The sequence below is a fragment of the Athene noctua genome, chromosome 2 (assembly GCF_965140245.1).
Source record: "Athene noctua chromosome 2, bAthNoc1.hap1.1, whole genome shotgun sequence".
In the NCBI taxonomy this organism is placed as follows: Eukaryota; Metazoa; Chordata; class Aves; order Strigiformes; family Strigidae; genus Athene; species Athene noctua.
Window position 1 is genome coordinate 164159922 of NC_134038.1, and position 23138 is coordinate 164183059.

Consider the following 23138-nt stretch of genomic DNA (forward strand, 5'->3'; position numbering starts at 1 on the left):
GTTTCTTTTGGTCACTTTTAAGACAGGGGACTCAAGAAGGTGCCAGAAGATAAATGATACCCCCAAGTGGAAAATCCAATGGAATTGTAAACAAATACAGATATATGTTTACACTATATATAAACAAATTTATATATATATTACACTGTAGGTATAATATACTTGTATACATTTATATATGTTTATGTTGCTTTGTCCTGTGGGATGTTGTAGTCGGGGTGTGGCTGGAAGTGGTGGCAATTGCTCTATTTCACCTAGTAGTTCAGATTTCTCCTGTGATGCTGATAGGATCTATAAATTAAAAAAACCCCCTCCTCTTTAATTAATCTTATTAAGCACAAGGTATGACCCTGCAGTCATACTCCAGGTGTAGCCTCTCTGAAGTCAAGAGGTTTTGTCTGTAGAAAGACTTAAAAAAACCCCATCTTCACAGTCAAAAAGATGAGTAAGGGTGTGAAAAGTTCTTAGCTGGAAATACAAAGAGGGGCCAGCACTCCTTAAGAAATCACAAGCTTTCCTTTCGTCGAGTTTGACATTGGGGCCTCGGATTTTCTGTCTCTTGCGAACTCCCTGGTTTCTGGTGTGAAAGGAAAGTCCCAGCCTTTTTTTTTTTTTTTTTCCATTCTCTTACCTCTCCCTCTTTCTTGCTCATCCTTTGCTCTTTCCCTTCCTCCAAATACATGGTGGAAAAGCTCTCAGGAGAGCCTTGATTACTTCTAGGGGAGTAGGTGAGGCAGTCTCCCTGGAGCAGCTGAGAGTCAGAGACGCAACCCTGGGTTCAGCTGACATCTATGTTCCTCCTAGCAGGAGCAGGCATGTTAACCCCTCCACCCAAAGGAGTCCTTTGGGCCCCAAATCAGTTCTGTTTTGCAGGGGGAGTCTCCTGTGGCATTTCATCAAAACCAGAGGCATTGAGCGAGGCAGGAAAGAAGAGTGAGAAGCGTTTCAGCTGGCTCCATTGCAGGCTGGGGGGATGAGCAGGGGTCCCCCTCTCTGGGGCTGTCTCGGCAGACCCCCTGCCCAAGCAGGCTGCAGGGGACACTGAGCAAAGCCTGTTCCCGGCTGGCAGCATTTTCACAGCCTGCCTTTGGAAGGAGGCCAGAAAAACTTGCGACCGACTTTTGGCTGTAACCAGCTGCGTAAGAGTAACGCAGTGATTTCCACTCAGCAAGGGAAAAAAGGAGGAACGCACTATAAAGTAGAGCGGCACTTCTTAAAGTAAAGCCTTACAAGTGAACTGCTAAGCTTTTGTTAAAAAAACCTGTTTCGGGATCCTGATGCCGTAGGTGATAGATTATACCTCTGCATTTCAGCAGTGTCCCTAGATTATATTGTAGTTATCTTGTCATCAGGCTTTTCTGTGAAGAAGTCCTGATGCGCCTTGTATTTGAGTTTCTGAAAGACGAAAGCCCCCAAACCTGTATGTGTTTGTAAAAAGTATTTCCTGGGGTTTCAGATTTGGCTTTGGTTGTTGGGAATTGTAGGTTGAGCTAAGGTTTATTAATTCCAGGAAAACACCCAGTGCCAAACTCGTTATTACATTAATATTATTCTTTCCACTTGAAAATTACTACCAGCAAAGAAGGGGGGTGGGGGTGTAAGGATTTACTTTATTGATTTTATTTCCTCACCCAGTTTGGTTTTAATATTTTTCTTTAATTGTGAGGTTTTCCGTTTACTATTTCATTGAACTATATGGAGTTTCTGATATTTGAATTTATTTCCTGACCTTGTTATTAAGTATTTCATTATAACACTAAGAGCCAATAACTGTGTTGCATTTGAATACACCAATATTCAATATAATCGATGCCTTACAGAAGGTCGTCTTACAGTGCATGTAGGGATATATTATCCATGCTTTCAGAAATACCTCTAGGAAATAAATGTTAGTTGATTTTTGTGATTTCTGCTGCTTTTTTTTTTTCTGCTTTTAATTTTTAAGAGGAGCATGTTTTGAAGATATGTTTTTGTTTATTGTAGAATGTGTATAACCTATGGGTTATCTGTAATAATTAAAAACCAATTCCCCTGTTAATGTTGCCATGCGACCATGATTTACTAGTGTGAGATATATGTGTGTGAGCACATATATACATACATCTACATGTGAAAGGAGATGAAGGAAGGCTTACCCCAGAGTCCTTTCTCCTCCCAATGGCTTCCCTCTCTGTGATTTTTCCTTGGGTTATTGGAGAGCACAGACTGATACGCACAAGAATGCACTGCTATTATGAAGCTTATCATAATATTCCTATGCACTTATCATGAGGGAATAATAAAGATAAAAATACGTGTTCATCCACAATCTTTTTGAAATAAAGTTGTGATCAAATGCAATGCACTGCTGACAGATTACAACAGCATATGTAGTTTGGATATACATGTAGTGGTATGAAGAGTATTGGAAGTGTGTAATTCTGGACATGTTTGTTTGTTTTTTTTTACTCTCAAGGCTGAGCTTTCTCTTCTGGATAATTCCATTATGTCTGGACAGGCATTTAATCCAACAAAGTTTCTTCAGATTTATAGGGAAAAGCTTTTTTGGGAAAAGAGCGCAATCTAAATTACTGCTTAATTTAGCTGAATGTGTACCAGATATTTTGTGTAATAGTTCTCATGGTTGCTTTTTAAATATATCACTGTGGAGTCAGAAACCTGATTTTTCCCTTATTTTTTATTTTCCTCAGGGTTTTAGTATGTTTTTGTATGTGGAACTTGAAGGACATGGCGAGTATGTAGAAGTTGCCTTAGGTGTAGTAGTGTATTAGTGTACGTACTAGCCAGTGTAGTGATTTCAAAAGGTGTGTCCACACTTTTATGAGCAAAGGTTTTATCTTGGTTGGCAAGCTAATAGTGCATTACTAAGCAGGCACCAGTTTGTAATGCTTTGGTACTTGTGGATTGTGGATTTTTCCCATTCTGCACCTAAGTCTCAATTTTTTCATGAAATCTTTGGTCTAACTTGAAAAATATTGTGGCAATGCATGGTTTGTAGGACTGACAGTTGTGCACTGGGTTACCTTTTGAAGGTTTCCTTTTTTTTAAGATGAAACTTGTATTCAGGGCATACAGGGAGGAAACAAACGTCATGTTCAAACATTTTTAAGCATCTCATTTGCAAGGGGTAGTCTGTGTTGAATTTCCTCTCACAACTGGCTCGCTGTCCAGTGGTCATCTACACACTGGTCTCTGGCTGCTTGGCAGAATCGTTGGACCAGACCAGTAAAGGTACAAATTCTAAAATAAGGTGCAAGTATGTGAGGAAGATGGAGTTTGGAGTAGATGTAGTCCAAGTTTCCAGCTTTGTGTTTGGCTTTATTAAGATCTCAGGGACTGTTCCTGATGCTGTGGCACTCGCAGCCAGCACTGGGATCCCACTGGAGAGTAGTGTCCCGACCAGTGTTCCAAATGGAGAGGAGCCTTCTGAGTCCATTTTCCATTTGCCTTGTGGATGGTGGGAGTTCAGCTGGCCAGCTCACTTCCCAGTGATTTTGTTCCTACTTACTTGTCCTGTTGTGGATGCAAAACACTGTTGCCCACATCATGACAGGAAGCGATGCTGTGTGCCTTTAGAAGAGAGAGCTCGACATCTATTGGAATAAATGAAAAAAAGTATTTCAAGTGATGGCAACAAGAGATCTGCTTTCTGAGGTGGCTACCTAAGACAGGAGCTGCAGAAGGCATTTAGTAAATCTGCTGAGTAGACTTAGGAGGGGTAATTAATTTTTTTCTGCTGTCCCGCTGTCTGTGGTAGGAAGCAAACAAAAGAAAGGGATGCTTCACACCTTGTCTGGCCTGTGCAACCCATGACACTGGTCCTGAAAAATAAGAACGTGAAATGATCTGTGTGATTAGAATTCACGTTAGAAGTGATGGTTGCCATCCTTTCCAATGTCAATCTGGAAAACTCACGCAAAAGTAAATGGTGTGTATAAAAATCTACTGAAAAGACCCTGCGAATATAAGTGTAACCTGAATGCGCTTGGCTCCTCAACTATAATATCTACTGACGGTAATAACCTGTGGGGTACAAAAAACCTGCTGTAAAGTGGCTGTGTTTGGGTCATTTGCATTGTGTGTGTGTCTTTTTGACATTTTGAATCTAGGAAATTCTTTTGATTGGCTGCAAGTACACAGTTACATTTTTATTTTTGCCTTTAACTTACAAATGAATGGAGTGATATGTGTGTGTGTGTATGGAAGAAAGCAGCTGAATTAGTTCAAAAAATGGTACAATATGAATAGACCAAAAGTATAAATATTTCTGACAACACCGAATCAACTCAGGGATCCTGTATGTCCCTAATCCTTCTCCAACTACAGCAGAGCAGTCCTTTTTTTTTTTTTTCTTTATCAAAAATAAACTTTTGGTGAAATTGATGGAATAGTCAGAACTTCTGAAAGTTGAGTGATTGGCATTTCCAGTTGTGTTGGCTCTTTGATCCAAGAGGAAAAAAATGTCTTAGCTTTATTATTACCTACCCCCTTTAATTTTTGTCCTTTTTTTTGTTGGTTATTTTGTAAGTGTGGTTTGTTTTTTGTTTTTAATGCAGCAGCCATAAATCTATCCATATGTATTTATAGGGCAAGGAGCATAGCAGTAGGAGCAACATATTTTGGAAACATCTGCAAGGTCAGCTATGTGTGAAGGTACCTGACATAACATGATATCTTACCAGCTCTGGTACAGTCATGACGTCCTTTCTCCCATTTCTCATCTGAACTGCCAATGGAGGAGAAAATAAAAATTATTAGGTTATGGTCATGAGTGGAGCCAATGGGTTAATCCTAGTTTGAAACCAATATACTTTTGTCTGTCTGCCTCAGCTGGAAAATAGTATGAGCAGTGGATTTCAAATGAAGTTCGATGTTGGCTTTTTTCTCCTTCTTTCTCTTTTTTCCCCAGTGACTGTACATAGTTTTGAAATGCTGCATGCAAAGAAGAGCAAGAGCAAAGGGGCCTGTTTATTGTTTTAGCCAGAGAGTTCCAAGCAAAGAATTCTTTCTCTTTCTATTCCAAGCAACAATTACATTTTTCCACTATAGAAAGTACTCGTTATGTGAAAAGCACTTGTGTCTTAATAGAAGTTATGGGGCTGATTCTTTAATGAGTATTACAAAGGACCAGTGAAAACTGGATCACTGGAATGATTTTTGTTTTATTAAACATGAATTCATACAGGCTTAGAAAGGTAGTAATTTCTTGGTTAATGATAGACATGAATTACATAATCAGTAGGTAAGTAAATCTTGCAAAACTGTCTTGTATTCCATACTTGATACTTCACTGTGTTGCATTTTTAGTAGTTTTTTAATTGTGGTGTGAGAGCAACTGCCCCATCCTACAAGCAGGCAGCCCTTTTGTCCTCTCTCCTTGGTTCTCTAGAGATGGGAAGTGCCACAGTGAACAAGAAGGGCCACTTTCGAGGGACAGCTGATTGTAATACAGTCTTAAATGAATTTGTCTTGTTAGAAGTACCTTGCCATTGCTTAGCATCCTTTAGAGGAAAGAAGGATGGAGAAGGTCAATTTGCAAGTAGGAGAAACCAGAAAGGGATCCAAGTGCAAGTGGGCCTCCCTGCCACGACCTGCTCAAGACTCGTTTTGCTTAAATACTGCAAGGGACAGAGGGTTCCATGTGAATCCTTCCCGTGAAAAGAACGCTCTTCCTTTTTTGGTAGAAAATGAATGAACTGACTTTGGGGCTTGTACTGATCTTTCTCCAACATTTTCTGGGTCGTTCTTACATGGAAGCAGGCAAATCTCATCCCAAAGCCTCCCCCAGCCTGAGACAAGTATTTAAAAGCAAGGAGAAGTGTTGGCAGAAAGTGTTTAGGGGAAGCTTTCAAGCCCCTGTGTGCTCCTCCAAAGCCTCAAATAGCAAACCACCCAGGAAATGGCTTGACAAGAACCTTCCTTGGGAAGTTTCCAGTGCTGCAGTCAAGCTGCCGGCCTCCTTGCACCCTTTCAGCTCAGGTGGTTCCTCCCCGATGGGATCTGGAAAGTGTTAGAGACTCCTGGGAATAGGAGGGAAAAGGCAGCCTGAGACTTCTGGTCCTGAGAAAACGTTTGGTTTGGGTTGTGTTTGGGAGTAAGAGAGGCCTTCAGGAGCCTGAAGTTATCCTGACTGGACCAGCAGCCCCCTGTGCTGAGAAGAGAGGCGCAAGTGCCAAGCCTGAGCTAACACATCTTCCCTGGGGCATGGAGGTAGCTGCAGGCGCCAGAGCCCCAGCATGAGTTCCCAGACCGATGGTGTCAGCAATGATGTCACTTCTCAGATGTTAATTGCTGCTACGGGGAGGAGGGGTGGCCTCAGAAATGCAACTTGTCATTAAGAGCCGGATTCCGAAAAATACATATTTGCTCTGCTGAGAACTATTTTCCTCTGTGACTGCTTTTGTACCACTGTCTGTGGAAAGGATATAAAAGGAAGAATAAGGCTCTCATCTCTGTTCCAAACTTTTATGAGACATAGTAAAGACATCACAGGGCAAGTCTTGTGTCTCCAGCTGTTACTCGCCTGGACAACTCCACTGGGGACACGGGTCATCCACCACCGTAAAATAGGCTACTATCCTGTACTTGGGGGACATTCTACCAGTTTATCCTAAATAACAAGCTCTATGCGACTTACTCATGGCTCACTCTACCCAAATTTAAAGGGCATTCCTTGCGTTATTAATAACATCTTGGTCATGCCCGAAGGTGCTCCAGTGGATGAGCACTGTTGTGTGGGCAGGTGGAAGTCTGACCTTTAAGCTGCTCCTGCTCTGCTGGCAGAGTACATGTAGTACATTAAGACATGGAAAAGGGTCATATAGTCAGGCCCAACCGAACAGTCTAGCTGAAATGTGGCCACTTCACAATGAACGAGGGACAGCTGACCTAACAGCTCTATGGGGACGGTGGATCTTGGTGATGTTCCCTGGATTATTTCCTGTATCTTGAAGAAATTAAGTTCAGCAGTTCTCAGCAACTGGGGAAAAGAGATTTAGCTTGCACAGTACAGTGAAAACTGATGCGAGTCTAATTATTCTGTTAAAAATGAGAGTTAGTGTGGCAGAAAAGGAGATTAAACTTCTCAGGGTGGCACCAAATCCCCCTTTCTCCTTACAGCTTTCCCTCCAGGTCCCTTAAAAGATGGGAGAAGCAATAGCACAGTCAGTTTTGTTGACTGGTTCTGAAACTTGTTTTGGGTTTTAATCACTGACATGAGCTGAGCAAACAATTTCTGCTGCTTCTTCAGTTTCTGAGAGAGTGCACTTTAAAAATCTGCTGCACTAGCTTTTCACCAATTAAGATAAATGTTTGAGAAAGAGAGAGAGCAAAAAAATAAGAATGTTGGGAAGATCCAGCAAATAGAAAAGTTTTTGTCTTTCTGTCCTTTTTACTCAAAGATTTGCAGTGTTGACTGGGATCAGTGATCTCATGATCTATAAATAGTTTCCATCCAGGGAGGAGAGGGGAGAGGCAGGAGGCTCTAATTAATTATATAGAAATAGTTGTTTTCACAAAATAAGCAGCAAATCCAAGATGTTTGGAGCCAGGCTCACTGGGCTTGGGGGTGGGGTGTGCCTACAGCATTTACTAGTGAGATCATGGAATAGGACAGGAAATCTCTCCATAATGCCAAAGAAAACTCCCCCCACCCCCCTCGTTCTTTTTATGAAACCTGTTGAGGTTCCCTGACCCCCTTTCAAGCTTATTTTCTGATAATGAATCAAAGGATTCATTATCAAAAAAAACAGGTCCAGATGCCCTTCTCTCCCAGATCTTTATATGCACCTTTGGCTGCATGCATGTCAGTGTACTCAGGTATGCTGTTTTGCTTGCTCGTGTAAGTGCTGGGATGAGGAGGGTCTTCGCTGATGAAACAGCAGTTTGTGGAGCTGCAAAATTTATGATGTGTGGCATTTGCATTAGCTGGTTTGGTTTGATAGGGGAATATCTGTGCATTGAAAAGTAAAGGATGACTTTCAGTCCCTGTGACACCTTGAAAACAAGACTTTTGCAACATCTTTTAAATTCATTGTATAATTCGATTGAATATCCAATAATTTTTAATCATTGCATTCAACAGGTTAGATGCTAGTTTGGTGACAATCTCTAGTTGAGCAAGTCCATACTGAGTCTGTATCTCCCTCTCTGTAATATTTATTCTAGCAGGTAATGATTACCAATAATTTTTCACACTATAGTTGCTATTGCTGCTGATTTATCATTGACTTGTCCTTCGTGTTACTCACATTTCACCTGTGTTTGGAAATTATTTACAACAGAATAAACCTGTGAAGCTCAGATAACAAGAGTTGTTAAGAGTAAAACCATCTTAATTTCTTTCATCATAAACATCTTATGTGTGATTCTGTCACACACTTTGCTCTGGCAAGTGGAGAAGTGCACGCAGAAGAGTTTCTGAACACAGGGTGTTTGCTTGAAGTTGTCAAGCAAACTATGTTTCAAAAAAATGGAATAAAACTCATGAGATTTTAAGTCTGAAAGCAAAAACTCCCTGAAATGCACATGAGAAATTTTCCTGGATCTTTGCTTGTAAAATCATGGCCACCTCTGCTGGACCACTTGCAGTCTGTCTTCAAAGCTGCTAACAGTATTAGGACTGGAGTTTTCTTTTTCCTCAGGTTATGTGGCACACTTGCAACTCACGAGAGGCCCAGTGGCCTTAGAGTGGCCCGGTGCCACCACAGTGTGCCAGTGCCACCACCTGGGAAGCTGGCCTCAGGGAAGCAGTGCATCTCATCACCACACGCAGCTTGTCCTGTGCCTTCCTTTCTCTGTCCAGCCCCTGGTTTGTGCGGTGTTGGGAACTGTGTGTTGATGGCAATGGGTGTTTGAATGCTTTGTGCATTTGTAACTCCTGAAACAGATGAATATAAAAAGGAAAACCAAACCTGCTGGCTCAGTTTGTGAGATACTGAGATTTCCAAATGTGAGCGAGTTGCTGATGCCTTTGATGTTAGCTGTGGGCTGAAGGAGCTGGGGATGGTCTGTGCTTGGCAGGATCTGGCCCAAAAACACAAAGGAAATACTGTCTGTGCAGCTAACAAAGTACTGCTAACAAAGAGGCAAAGCAGGCTTCAGACTGCTAGTTATATGAAGAAAACAGAGGCCCAAAGGGCTTTCGAGAATGATAATCAGAGCAACTTCTATCCGAGATAGATCAGACCCACCATTTCAGTCATTTCTGATTTACTTGAATTATTGTAAGCACCAGGAAGAGTTCCCAGTCAGTAATGCCACTGATTTCCTTTATGTTCTTGCAGTTTTAAAATACCCAGCGAAGCCCAGTGTTGGAGGAAAGCATGGTATCTGTGGAATTTTGTGTTGGAAAAAATAAGCTGTTGTATGCACAAGAAGGTGTCTCCAAGATAAAATTACTGAGCTGCACTTGCTCTCAGCCATAGGGAAACTCAACCTGAGCCAGTCTTTTTATGCGAAAAAATCCCCAAGCTTTCATGAGCTGAGGCATCCCTAATTGTTCTGTACAAGTGGGTAACTGTGACCCACATTCTTTGGTGACTTCAGTTGCTGTGGAAAGTAAGTACATCAGTATGCTTAGGGGCTGGCTATTAAATGAGTTGACAGATCTTCATATGCTTGAAGCCTCAGTGAAGGCATTAAGAGGATTGTGAGGCAGAGAGAGATAAGGGTAGGAGCAAAATAAAAATTACACTCTCAAGACCCTAGGGAAACCCACAAGTTGTTTGGCTTAGACCAGGATTATGAAGAGTGATTTGAAGAAACCACCTCAAACATCATCAGAGAGGTGAGCCTTTATTTTATGTTCCTGACTTGGGAGGTGTTTGTGCTACCCGACTTTGCTAGCTAGGTGCATAGGAAACAGGTTACCACCTGTGAACAGACATATGTTCAGTGTTATCTCCCAAAAGTAAGAAGCTCTTAAAATGAAGGTCAGGTCTATATAATTGTCCTGTTGGGTTGAACAAAACATCCAGATGTTCATCTAAACTCTCATTTGGGGAAGTGTCCCTCTTCACCAAAAGTACGAATTGGAATTACTGAGGTATAAGTATATGCTTTAAGTTAGGGTCCATGATGAGAATAAAAAGCGGTACAAATTTAGCAAAACTGTATTTTTCCTAGTGCCTGATGTAATCCTCTACCTTTGGTGCTGGTCAGAGAACCCACAGTTCCAGATAACTAGGGGGGAGAGTTAGTCTGTATACCAGAGGGTATATAGTAGGTAAAGTAGGTATCTAACTTTTGAGACTTAGCATAGCTTGAAGTGGTCAGTGCAAGTAGACCTCCTTTGTGATATTTTCTTAGTGTGTTTGTTTTAGGACTTCTCGGATGAGGATATGGTTCATGGTCCCCTGTGGTGTCAAGTGTGATGGTTCACAGACAGGCATTATAGAACAAGAAAAGCAATAACAGGAGTGTGTGCTCTGGCAACAAGTACAGGGTTCTTCAGTATTCACTCTTGTCATTCTTCTTTTTGTACCCTTTGGAAAACATGCAGCAGCATAAAAAAAATTAACAAGCTAAATAAATTCTCAGCATCTTCAAAACAGGAGTGTTCTGCCAACACATTATCAAGGCTTCCAGGACATTTTCTCCTCTGTTCCAGAGTATATGTGCTAGTAGCCAGGATTTGCAGGGGAAACTTCCATCTCAATCATGACAAAAAAACTTCAATTTGAGTATAGCTAAGGAAAGAGTGGTTGGTAATTATATTTCTAACAAGTTGGGGTCTTCTTCCTTCTAAAAAATACACATATTATCTTAATTCTGCAGTGAAGATATTTTTAGTGCCTTTCATTAGTGGTTTTAATCCATTTATAATGAACAGCTAATCAGAAGAGTATTTAAAAGGATGAAGTCAGCTCTGGCACAGATGATCAGCAGTATTCAGAGCAGTACTGAACTTATCCTAAGTTGCTAAATTAATATAACTTTCTGTTGACTATCTTGGTATCATTTTATTTAAAAAATTGGTTAGAGCCATATCTGGCACATCCTTTTGCAGATTTAGTATTGCTCAGTTGCATCTCCCTGTTGACATTTCAGATGTAGTTATCTACTAGTAGCTTGTGTGCTTCGAAAAGCAGAGAGCTAGCAGGCCATAAATGAGCGTTAGAATAGTTGGAAGTCACACCTTCTCTGTGAGAGCACTGGTGAGTGTATGACCTATACCTTTATATTTGCTTGCTTTTGCCGATAGTCATAATTTGGTAGAGTTGTCAGATAGATAAAAGGCTGGTACTGGAGATTGTTGAAGGGGAATTAACAGGCTAGGGGAGATTGATTAAGAAGATCTTTGAGGCAAGGAGCTTGCAACCAGTCATGGGCAGGGATGAGGCATTGGGAGCAAGTTGCAGAAGGATGCTGATGATTCTGGATTGGGACCAACATCAGTTCAGAGGAGTTGTTTTACCTTTGGGAAGAAATTAATGACCACAAGGATGAGGAAAATGAAAACAGAATATGATTATATGAGCTGCCAGATCAGACTCAGAAAGGTTGGAGGGTTTTGGTTGGACATAAGAGAGGCAGAGAAAAATCAGGGTGTATCGACTGATCATTAAGTCATCACATCCAAGCTATGCAAGACTCCCTTGGGAAGAAACAAATGTGATCTGATCTGAAAATGGCTAGTCAAGGTGAAGCTGAGGAAGTTTCAATATCCTTTGGGCTGTGCCATTTCATGTATGGTGGCTGGTTTTGGTCATCTGCATTTAGAAAGAAGGAGCTCAATTAGGAGCAACGTGTTGTGTTGGTGTGTCAATAATGGACTCTTCCCAGAAGCAGAGTCTCTGACCTGTGGCTGTGGTTTATCCAGGGCCAAGCAACCTTGCTTCCACCAGCAGTTCTCTCTTATCTGTTCTCTTAAGGCATTCTGTTTTTCTTTCCTATGTCTTAGATTTGGCGGTTAACCAAATTGAAAAGGACCCTTTAAGGTCAAAGTAAACAATAGCTGAGAAATCTTCTAAAAATATTTCAGGAGGAGGGGGGACAAATGGCATCTGTCTTTGAGCAGGATTTGGTTCTAATAAGGGGCCTTTTGCAGGATCATACGTAAAGTAATCTGGTCTTGCTCTCCAGCTGGCACCGGTCCCACCTTTTGTACCATGAGAACATTCAGCCCATAAGGTACTATTAAGGGAAGACAGGCTTTTAAAATGCCAAAATACATGCAGTGAAAGGCTTATTTGATACGACCTGTTCTTGTGTTGACAAGGTATTTTCTTACTGATAACCTACCTTAATGTGGCCTGAAAAAGGAGTGGATCTCTTGCAGTCCAGTCATGATCTCTGTATTAGGAAAAGAGCAAAATCTGGAGTAGTTCAATGTTTTATATCCACAGATAATCAGCTAGGTGAAGCCAGCAAAAGGATAATGCCTGTGAGTTATTCCAGGATAAAATAATGATGCCGTAATCTAGCATCCCATCTATGTGGTTAAAATGCTTTACTCGTGTTGAAATGTTTTCTAGACAAAGCTGAATGCATTGTTTTAAGCATTCATCTTGATCTAGCTTGTTTACCTGTCTTTAAAAAAAATTACTCCATGAGCACCTCACTTTCCTCTGGCAGGTATCTGAGTTGGTTTGGGCAGTGAGGATTTGAGCACATGTAGTGTGTGCTTTAGGGACAAGAATATGAGGAGAATTTTGTCAACCTGTAGTCAGATAAACTTAGAGCTCCCATATTCAGCCACTGCCCATTTCTGCCGAGACAGGTACTGGCCAAAGATGCCCATGGAGGAGACAGCAGTTGCCCCCCAGCGCAGACTGTGTGGTGCACCAGGTGAATATCTGAAACAGCAGAAGGGTAGGAAGAACTGGGGGACAACAGAAGCATTGCTGAAATTTCTCCTCTCTCAAGTCTTAAATTTAGCGAATAGCAACATTCCCAGGTCGCTGATTCGAAGCACTATATTAATATGATCATTACCAGCTTCCTGCACTTACTTAGTTGAAATCACACATAATATTTATGCTTCAAAACACTTATGTCCAGAAGTAAGGCCATTTCGTTACATCTCTGCATATACCCCCGATCACATACCACAGGGATTGTGTTTGACAGCATTATGATGCAGAATTTAGGTTGCACTGTTTTTTCCCCATGTGCCCCTTATAATGGGGTTAGAACTTGATTGTTTAGTTTCTCATGTTATAATTACCAGGAATTTTTCTTTCTGTGATAAAGTACTTTGAGAAACAGACTGTGAGCCAGCCTGAGCTTCATGTTTCTCATACCCAGGTCTGCATTTGTTATGCAGTAATAGTACAGCTATTCATTTGGCTAACTAGCTGTCTATTTATCTGATTGACTCTCCTAAGAATATGAAAGGCTGTGAAATGTTTCAGAAAGAAAAAGGGTTCCAGATAAAGCTTCACACTGTCTCCTTGGAAGGAAACTTCCAAGCTCTTTGGCTATGTTTTCTAAGCAAACTAGAAACTGCTATGGAAACTCACGCAATAAGCTGACTTCTTAGCTGGGTTATATTGTCATAGAAAAAAACATTGCACACTAAAAGTGTTACCTAACATCAGCAAGAAGTGGCATCCAAAACTTCTGTAAGCCGTGAGTCGAGCTGTTTCTGTTCCTATTTGTTAGATAAGACAGCACCAACCCTTCAGCCTGCTGGAATAGTGTGAAAATTGAATTTATGTAGTGCTTACAGAGTGCTCACATGTTACAGAGCTGAACACCATAGGAAACCCCATGAAGAAATAATTTTCTCTCTCTCCAAAACAGTGCACTGCAAATAAAGCCTGAAGCTGGACAGGGACCAGTGAAGGAAAAACAAAATATTTACTTGTTAGCTGAGCTTCCCCATCCTAATCACAGAGCAAGGCAAGGGGTCCAGGGGAGAAGTTTTCTGGGTAGCCTGTGTAATTTAGAAATGTGTGGAAGGCCAAACCGGCATAGTACAGGCAAACTTATTTCTGCTGTTTCCTAGCATTGAACAATTTGCCTTTGCAGCATTAATGGAATCCTAGAATATCTCAGGTTGGAAGGGACGAATAAGGATTATCAAATCCAACTCCCTGCTTTCTGCGGGACTACCTAAAACTAAGTTATATGACTAAGAGCATCATCCAGACACTCCTTGAACTCTGACAGGTTTGGTGCCATGACCACTTCCCTGGGGAGCCTCTTCCAGTGACCGACCACCCTCTCACTTAAGAACCTTTTCCTAATGGCTAATCTGAACTTCAGTAATATTGTATTAATATTAATCATTAAACTGGATGGTATGTTAATGAAGTCAGAAGGTTGTTCAAGTCAATCATACTGCATCCATTAAGATGTTGCAAGCAACAACAGCAAAACCAGCCAGTTCAACGTTATCTGTCATTTCTTTAACAGGCCAACAACTGGCATGTGCCTGCCTGCTGTCAGGGCTGCAAAGGCAGGCAGCCGCCAGCATACAAAATGGAGTACTGCGCTACTTCCATTATCAAGATGAGAGTTCTTTCTGTTGTCCTGGTTTTTGACATCTCTGAAGGGATATGGTCTTGAGGAGAGGAGGGAGCCTCTTGGGTCTGTCTGGTCACTGTCACCACCAGACAGCTATGTAAATAGAAACCCCTCTTGAATGAACAGAGGCGGGGAGTTCATGAAAGAGAGTTCATAGGTTGCCACAGTTAGAGAGTAAGGGACATTTGAACAACACAGAACCAAGAATGTTCCCAGAGGAAACAGCTGTGAAATTTTTCATTTGGTTATGCAGCTGCTCAGAGTTTGTGTTCACTTGATCACTGGCATAAAACTAGAGAACCTCCCAGATTGCTGAGAGGAAAAGGCAAGTGAAGGGGATGCTTCTTGCATGAAGCACTTGCTCTGCTGTTTTGTGTTAAATCTAACACAGCATATGAGGATGGCAGCTTTGTACAACTGAAGCTAGATATTTGATTTGCTGGGCAGTGCCATCTTCTGTATTTCTGGAAATAAAAGCCTAAAGAAGATTGCAAGGAAACAAATCCATAAAGAAGCTGAATGTGGAGGCCACTGCTGGAGTAGTATGCCATCAGGTATCTCCAAGCCTGCAATGATTTTCTGCTTACATTATTTTATTTTCATATGAAACCAGTGAAATACTGAGTCAGATAAGAAAGGTAGTGTTAGGTCTATAATTTTCTATAAATGTGTGCCCTGATTTGAATGATGATTTTGAAGATAAAGGAGACCTTGTCTTTCAGATATCACAGGAAGCAGTTAAAAGATCAAGAATCTGAATGCTGTCAGACTCATAATTAGGATAATAGTATGATTTGTAGAGCGCTAATGTAGTGCTTGGGTCAGAGAGGCATTTCCTGGAGCTGCTTATGGCTGGAATCTATGGTTCAGGAAGCTACTTCCACATATGCTTGTTCCATCTGAGAATGGTACTCATAAATTTTAAATGCATGTTTAAAGTAAAACTCATATTTGAAGTTATTTGGGAAATGTACATAAGGAGACAGAGCCTGGACTTCACAAACTGCTATAGATACCAAAAATAGGTCAAATAAATCATAAGTCCTTTAGCTAAGAGATTCTTAGCTGCATGTCTAGAATAGAGTTTATTTCCAGATTCAGATACCTAAATTTAGGCATTCATATTGTAGCTGCATAACATCAGTGCCATAGCTCCAGTGATGATGTAGTCAATACTAGGCCCCAGAGAAGTATTCATCTCAGTCTAAACTAAACATCTTACATTTGGTCTGCTGAACCATTTTCTACATCTATTGACTACGATGGGAGAAGTGACACTGTCGTGGTTTGAACTCAGCCAGTAGCCAGTCATCATGCAGCCAGTCGCTTACTTTCTTTCCCCCTCCCCAGTGAAATAGGGAAAGGAAAAAAAAAAAAAAAGGACAATTCATAGGTTTAATAAAAAACTCTTCCCTGATAATCTGGAGATGAGAACATGCTAACCTGGAGCCAGACACTTATTTTATGGAGCAACTGAACACCCTCCATTCAAGAGAAGTATTTCTGTTGTTGTAATGGAGTCACTAGTCAATCTGGATAGGGCTGCTCTAACCTTTATCATTTGTATGATTGACAGTGGCCATAGTCTGTCAGTGTTCAGCATGAGGAGAGGCTCATCTCTCTCCTTCATCTATACCACCATTGTGTCACTAAAGAAAGTTGGTATCCATACAAATGTGGCTCATCCTGAAGGCCAGAGAAAGAGACCAAGGCAGTGAATGACACTAGGACCAGGTTAACCCTTTCGCCAGCATCTCTGCGTGCCATGGTTTGGTCACTGTTGCACAACGCACTTCTTTCTTTATGATACTGATAACCGGGAAAACTACCTCAGGGAACCTGTATTGTGGACCATTTGAAAGCTGTCTTTTAATAAACAGAGGGAACTGATGGTCTGAGTTATCCAAGAACTTGGGCTGATGCCCTGACTCTAATGTGTTTAGTCCTGCAGTATTTCCCTGTGGTCTGCCTCTCAGAACAATGTTCTGATGGTTGACTTCTTCCCAGTGCTGGTCTGACGGAGGTGGAGCGAGGAAGTGCAACACTTAACTTATTCAATGAGTATTAGTTTTCTGGGAATAACAGTGCTATGGTGGGAAATGTTTTGTTTTTCTACAATACTTCATCACCATGGTATTTCTTAGTAATCCTCTTTTTCTCCCTAAATCTGTCATCTCATGGTCTTTTTTATTTTCTTACAGGAGGAGCTGGGCATTGCTTGTGAGTTGCTGGAGTCAGACTTCCTCAAGTGCAGCGTGGGATTTCCTTTCATGAGATCAAAATCTAGGGTAATGTTGTGATATTTGCATTTAGAGAGTGATGGTCCCTTCACCTCTTTGTCTTCATGAAGTGGCTGGAAAGGCAACTGCTCTGTTAAACATCTGTGTCTGATACTTTCTTTAGCTTTCTGAGCCCCTTATCCAAGCCTTTCACAGTTACGGAGGGTAGCTGTCCTCTCTCCCACCAGATAGAGCCAGTGACAGTACCCTGTGCCCTTGTAAAATGATGCAAAAGTTGCAGCTATGAAAAACTTACATAAGCCCTCTGCAGAAGATAAGAAAACGACTCTCTGACTTATTTATGTTGCCTTATTCCATTTTTATTTTTATCTCCTCTCACATTAAAGTTCAACTGAATTTGTACAAATTACAGTGAAAATGGCCTAAGACTTTTTCATGTTATGGTCTCCCCTTAGCTTTTAAAGAGGAGTTTGTTCAGTAATAGAAGATGAACTCTCTCTTAATATTTAGAAATGCAGCTGAGCTGTACAAATGACCAACCCAGAAAGGTGAGAAGATGAGGAATAACTTTAGGATGACCTGAACGAAATGAGTGAAATTTTTCAGAAAATTTCAGTTTCAAAAACTGATCTTTTCCGTTTGAACTGACATATCCTTTGACCCATCGTTAAATGTTTTCTTTTAAATGTTTTTTGGACCATAACATGCTCTTTTGAAACATTTAAGATTTTAAATGGAATGGAAAAAAATCAATGCAGTAGCAATATATTATCTGGAATGTAAGAATTTCAGTGTTTTCCTTCAGAATGACAGTTTGGTTATCTTTGTGGTTTTTTCAACAGGCCATTGAAATTAGCATGAATTTGGAAACTATTTCACTTGGCCAAAGACTGTTTTGGAGTTAGGTAGAAAAGTTGTTGCGCAGAGAAACTAATACAGTACTACAGGGGTCATCAAAGTAGATCCTCTCTTCAAAATTAGCACTTCATTTTATCCTTTATGATGGGTGGCCTGAATGCTGCTTTAGCTTGTGCTGGTTGCTTCAAGTCTTTGTGCAGGCCTGTGGCATGATCTTTATTCATCCAAAAGATCTCTTCACCAGCAAGTAATACATAGATTGGTGTTGAGGTAGTGATCCCCTTATACTGGAAGACTCTTTCCCTGGCAGATGTCCTCAAGAAATACCTTTGAATGGTAATTCTAGTAAAGGCCTTTTCACAATGAGGGAAAAATTGGACTCAAGTATTTGAATGGAGACACGGTTGCTATGGTTTAAAAGCTGCAGTAGAGGAATCTTTCTTACATGTATCAAAATACGCTACTTTTGTACAGCTGGGCTAGTAGCATATATATGCAGTTTCAGAATAAATGTATTTTGAAACAATTATACGGTGTCTCTAAATACCACTTTTTCTTTGTGCAGTATGAGTTCAGTGTGATCTTTGACACAAGTCACTTGTCTGGGCAGGAAGAAACGCTTACATTCCTTGTCACTGCCCAAAGGTAAGGGAACCTTTGTACATCTTGATGACTTAGATATTCTTTGTTGCATGAAGTGTGCATTGCATATGCTTGACAGCTGTGTGATACTAGTTGTGGACACGGGTATGTGTAATAAATGAGGTTAAATTACGGGGGCTAAGTGCATGTATTTTGATAATATAGAGGAACCATGTGGTGCAGCTTCCTGAAAAATGAGGTAGGATCATACTTAGGCTTTCTTTTCCAGGCAGTTTCAATTCTGAAGGAGCATTTCATGTTCTCTCAGCTGGAAGGCCCTTGTGTTTCTGTGCCCATCCCTTTGGGCCCTGTATCAAGCTCAGCTCAGCTGTGGTTGATGATCAGCACCAGGCAGACCCATTTGTTCCAGCATTTGAATGAAATAAGCATGCTTGGATGCAAACCAAAAAAGATAAATGCTTTCATCAGATGGTCAGGGATCTCACTGACAGTTTCCAAAGTTGCGTGTCTGTTTTTCCCTCTGGATCTTCAGTGAGCTATGACAGACTGCATGAAACAGCTGAATAGGGTACTTCCCCAAGGGTGGTTAGAGCAGGCATTGAAGTAGGGTGATGCCAAGTATGTGTGCATAGGGATTTTATCTCAAGCAGAATAAAGCTGTGACACATACTCTGTGCCTTCTAAGATGATATGCCACAAAGAAGGAGACTCCATGGCTGATTCAGTCACAGGCACTGTTGGCATGTGTATGGGAACTGATGGTAGCCCAGCTGTGTTAACCTGGGCCATGAACTGCTGCTCTGATGTGCTGGGTGTGCGACTGGTTCCTGCTGCCACTTCCTGTGTAAATGGGCCAACTTCATACCCTCCCATGTCAAAATCAGGATCTCGAGCCTTAATTCTTCTCACCGATTTGATGACACCTCACTGATGGGCTGGAGATGAGAGATGAGATGTAGCAGTTGCTGAGTGACTGCTCATAAAACTGCTCTCATAAAGCATAGTCCTCCCCTGCAGTAACAGCTGTAGGTGGGAACAAGATCCTGCAGCATACAGGGCTGGTATGAAACACTGAAAGTGAGACCTCGCATCAGAGAGACAAGGCCATGTTTTACACGTTAGAGAAGTTTTACTCTCTGTGAGGAGAAGTTCATTGTGTGTTCAGATGACCCCATGATGCTTCTAGGTCAGGCAGATGCAGCCGTATCTGCTAGGTGAATGCCAGTGGGTGCAAAGATGGGTCAGCCCTGCTTTAAATTTGCCCAGCCAGTGTTTTCCAGATGGTACCGCCCATCTCCCTGCCTTGGATAGCACAGGACTTTGCTCTGTAACCTCACTCCTCAGATTTCTGTGAGCTACCAGTGAGAAGGGTTAGTCAGTGCCTTTAGATGGACCAACAAAATAAATAGTTGGTACACATAGCACAGATTCTAGGAGGGGTTAAGAGAAAGTTTCTCATTTCAGAAGGATGGGTGGGAGGACAGTTGTGTTCTGAAGGATTCAGCTGAACCTCCAAAGACAACAGTGCAAGCCCCACTACTCTTTACACTCATTTTCTCTGTGTCTTTGGACAATTGCTCAATTCCCTCACTGTCAAATAAGTGTAATAAAATCTTTCTACCACAAGAGTTTCAGGGAGCCCTGGGGTAAAGTCAGTGATAAGGAAATGGAGAGGAAGTGTCTGTGTTGTGGCCAGACTTCAATGAGTGGGGCCATTGTTTCCACACAAAACTGGAGCTAGCCTCGCAGAAATGGCTGGATGCAGAGAAGCTATGCCACACTGTCATGGGAAAGTCTGTTGCCCTTCTAGTGGCCACTTAAGCCTGTCCCTTGAAGCTGCAAATTTGGCAGTAGCATCTGTAACAAGAGACTGGTTCAGTAGTGGGAGAGATCAGTTGGAGAAAGAACTAAACATTACATTACAGTTATTATTTTTGTTTAAAAAAACTCCAAACCTTCTTTTCTGCTTCCTGGCGTGAACTGTTTTTCTAGAGCTAGATTCATTGAGCTGTATTCTCCTTTTGTGACAGTACCTTTGCTCCATTTGAAACTGATATGCACATACCCATGAACCCTGTATGGAATTCTACTAGCTTATTCTGCTTGCCACCGTGGTAGCTCGGTATTTGTGTTGGATGTGAAATGTCTCCATTTTGGACTCTTCTTTGAGCCTATTCAGAGGAAAAGCTTTTATTAAGCGTTTTTTTCCTGGGACTGAAAGTTTGTGGGTTTTTCCATCTGGGCCATAGTTTTATTAGCAGACATGGCCAGTGTGTCAGTTGCAGAAAGCTGAGCTGTATCTGTGCATGTATGTAGCCAGCATGTTCTGTTTTTGTAATCTGAGCAACTCATCATCTACATGGTATCACTTGGGATGTTACTGCCTGCTGTTGCCTCAGTGACGCTATCCTCAAATAAATAGGATCATACCTTTTATTTTGCCAGTTTGATTTTTGAGTAAATCCAATGAACTGCAAGGCAAAGTGATTTCAGAGTCACTGCTGTGTTGGAAACATATGTAACATGTCTTTCAAGACTGTTCTTCTGAGCTGTCACCTGCCAAGCAGACTCACCATCAGGATCAGAGTAATTACAAGTTTACGTGTTGGACATGCATTTCAGGAACCTATCCCAGACTGCATACATAAGTGTTCACACTGAAATAAACTGACTCAAATGAGAGACGATTGCTCACTTTTCTCTGTCCTCTTCCTGCTTTTGACCAGTTGCGGCAACTGCCTTTGAAAATATAAACCAGTAGTGCTTTAATTTTGGCATCTAAGTACAGGAAGAGGAAGTGGAACTGCTGAGAGGTTACAGCCAGTTCAGGACGAGGGTCTCACCCAAAAAGCTGCTTGTAGTGGCACCATGTTGGTTCTATGGTACAGTGCAGGTACAGTGAAAGTGCAGTTTCATTTACTGAGTCAAGGCACTCTGTGGGATGTGTGTATCCCTTTTAAACTGATGTACAGTCAGGCTGGGAGAAAATGAACTTTTGCTTTGGAGTCAAATGCCCTTGTTTCTCTCCACTGTGTGTGATGGCTGCTGTAGTTTTGCACTGCCATTTGAGTTCACACCTTGCTCCGAGATAGGTTTTCTTGGTCTGAGCCTGATCACATCACAGACACAGAGGAGAAGCTGCAAAACACATGCTTTATGTGTGTGCCCTCTCCAAGGTGAGAGAACAAATGTAACTCTTAATCTTTAAGAGGCTTCTTAAGGAGAGCTGACATCACTCAAATAGAGAGGCTCGAAGTACAGAGCAGAGAGATGGTAGCTGTGAAACTGTGTGAGATATTGCAAAGGCTGTCAATTTACGGCATGTTTATTTTTCCTTTCTGTCACAGTGGAAACCTAGAACGCACTGAATCTTTGCATGATAATACTCTAACCCTGTCAGTGCCACTGATGCATGAAGTGGACTCATCTATCACTGGGTAAGTACCCGTCAGCGAATGAAAACAACAAAAATAATAATAATCCTAACAATAACATCTGAGTCTCTTCCAGTGAAAAACTGAATTCTTCTCTTTGTTTACATGTAGCCAGACTGTTGTTTTTTTCTTGTTTCCCAGACCCTGGAAATACAGACAACCTCATTCATTATCTGGAAATTTTTTTTGTCATGCCTTTCATTCCAGCGCTGTACCTCTTTCTCACTCCTTTTCAGCTAATGCTAATTAGTTACCATCACGTTTACAGTAGGTATTGTAGTGATCATATTTGAATTTGTGTGATTCTGTTGATATGATGGACCTTAAAATAAAGTAAAAAGAGAACAAGTAAATCACATCTTGTTCCTTAGGGCCCGTCTTTAAGGATATGGTTGAGAATAACCAGGCCAAAAGTTAGGGTCAAATGTTCTGGGATTTTAAAGAGCTTGGTGGAGTCTAGCTGTTTGCTTTTCTGTTTAATGTCACAATCAGTATTCACTTCTGCTTCCTAGTCTGCGAGGCATCTGAATACCAACTGAGGAACATCACTCGCCCTTTGACTGAAATACTTGTCTAGCACATAGCCATTGTCCTCTCCCCAGGGCTGCACATGTGTGAGCTCCTGCCTTTGTACTCAGGGGTCTTCCTTTCCACTTCTGCATTACAATCTTAAGTCTAAAATGAAAGATTTGTGGTCAGTCTCAACATACAGACTGTCCTCTAGTGTAGACAGTTCTTGAGCTGGAACTGGGGGACCTGCTCTCTGGAGGTGAATTAGCATCCATGTAGACTGAGGAAGCTGATACTCATTCCTAAACTGGGGAAGCAAAAACTCATCAGCAGTGTCCCCGAGAGGTGAATGTCTCTTAGCCACCGTTTATGGCAACCCCAGGGAATGTGTATTGTCTAAATGACCAGTGCAGGTTGGCATCAATAGAAGTCAAAGATTCCCGTGACTAGCATGCTACATGTGTAGGAGCAAAGTTACCTGCACTGACATGTGATTTGGCTAAAAATCTGGGTAAACTCAGAGTCGTTGCCTAGTCTGGATTTTGCCACATAAAGCTGATTTCCCCTCTTGTTGCATAGAGATAAAATCCCTTAATTACTGTCACAGTAGTCAGAATGGAGAGAAGATGTGCTTGAGCCTGCTCAGGGAAGTGAAGAGCACTGTCAGACCTCACAAGTTGACTAGCAAGGACAAAAATCCCTCTATATTGAGTGTACAGTCTCAGCAGCATGTTCTGGGAGTTTTTGAATGCTTTCATTGTTACAGATTGTGTAGAAATTTAACTCTGTATCCGTTGCTTCTTAATGCTTTGGCACAGATGGATTGTTGTATGGCTCTACAGATAAGAATGCTTTCATCTGTGTCTTTAGATCTCTGTCACCTACAGAATAATGCATGCCAAAAAAACTGATAAAAATTTGGCTTTTTTCAGAATGTTACTTTTTAAAGAACAAGGTCTCTGAATTTATAAGCACCACCCAACTATGTGGATTATTTTTTAATTTTCATAGACAAGGTTTA

General features: G+C 41.4%; 1 protein-coding gene across 1 annotated transcript in view; it reads left to right on the forward strand.

The window, feature by feature from the left end:
* The window catches only part of ITGA9 (integrin subunit alpha 9), a 228249-nt gene that overhangs the window by 150322 nt on the left and 54789 nt on the right, over positions 1-23138 (forward strand). The window contains exons 19-21 of the mRNA XM_074900986.1: positions 16674-16760; positions 18136-18215; positions 21521-21610. Coding sequence (XP_074757087.1) covers positions 16674-16760; positions 18136-18215; positions 21521-21610 — 257 coding nt within the window. The remainder of the gene's footprint in view (positions 1-16673; positions 16761-18135; positions 18216-21520; positions 21611-23138) is intronic.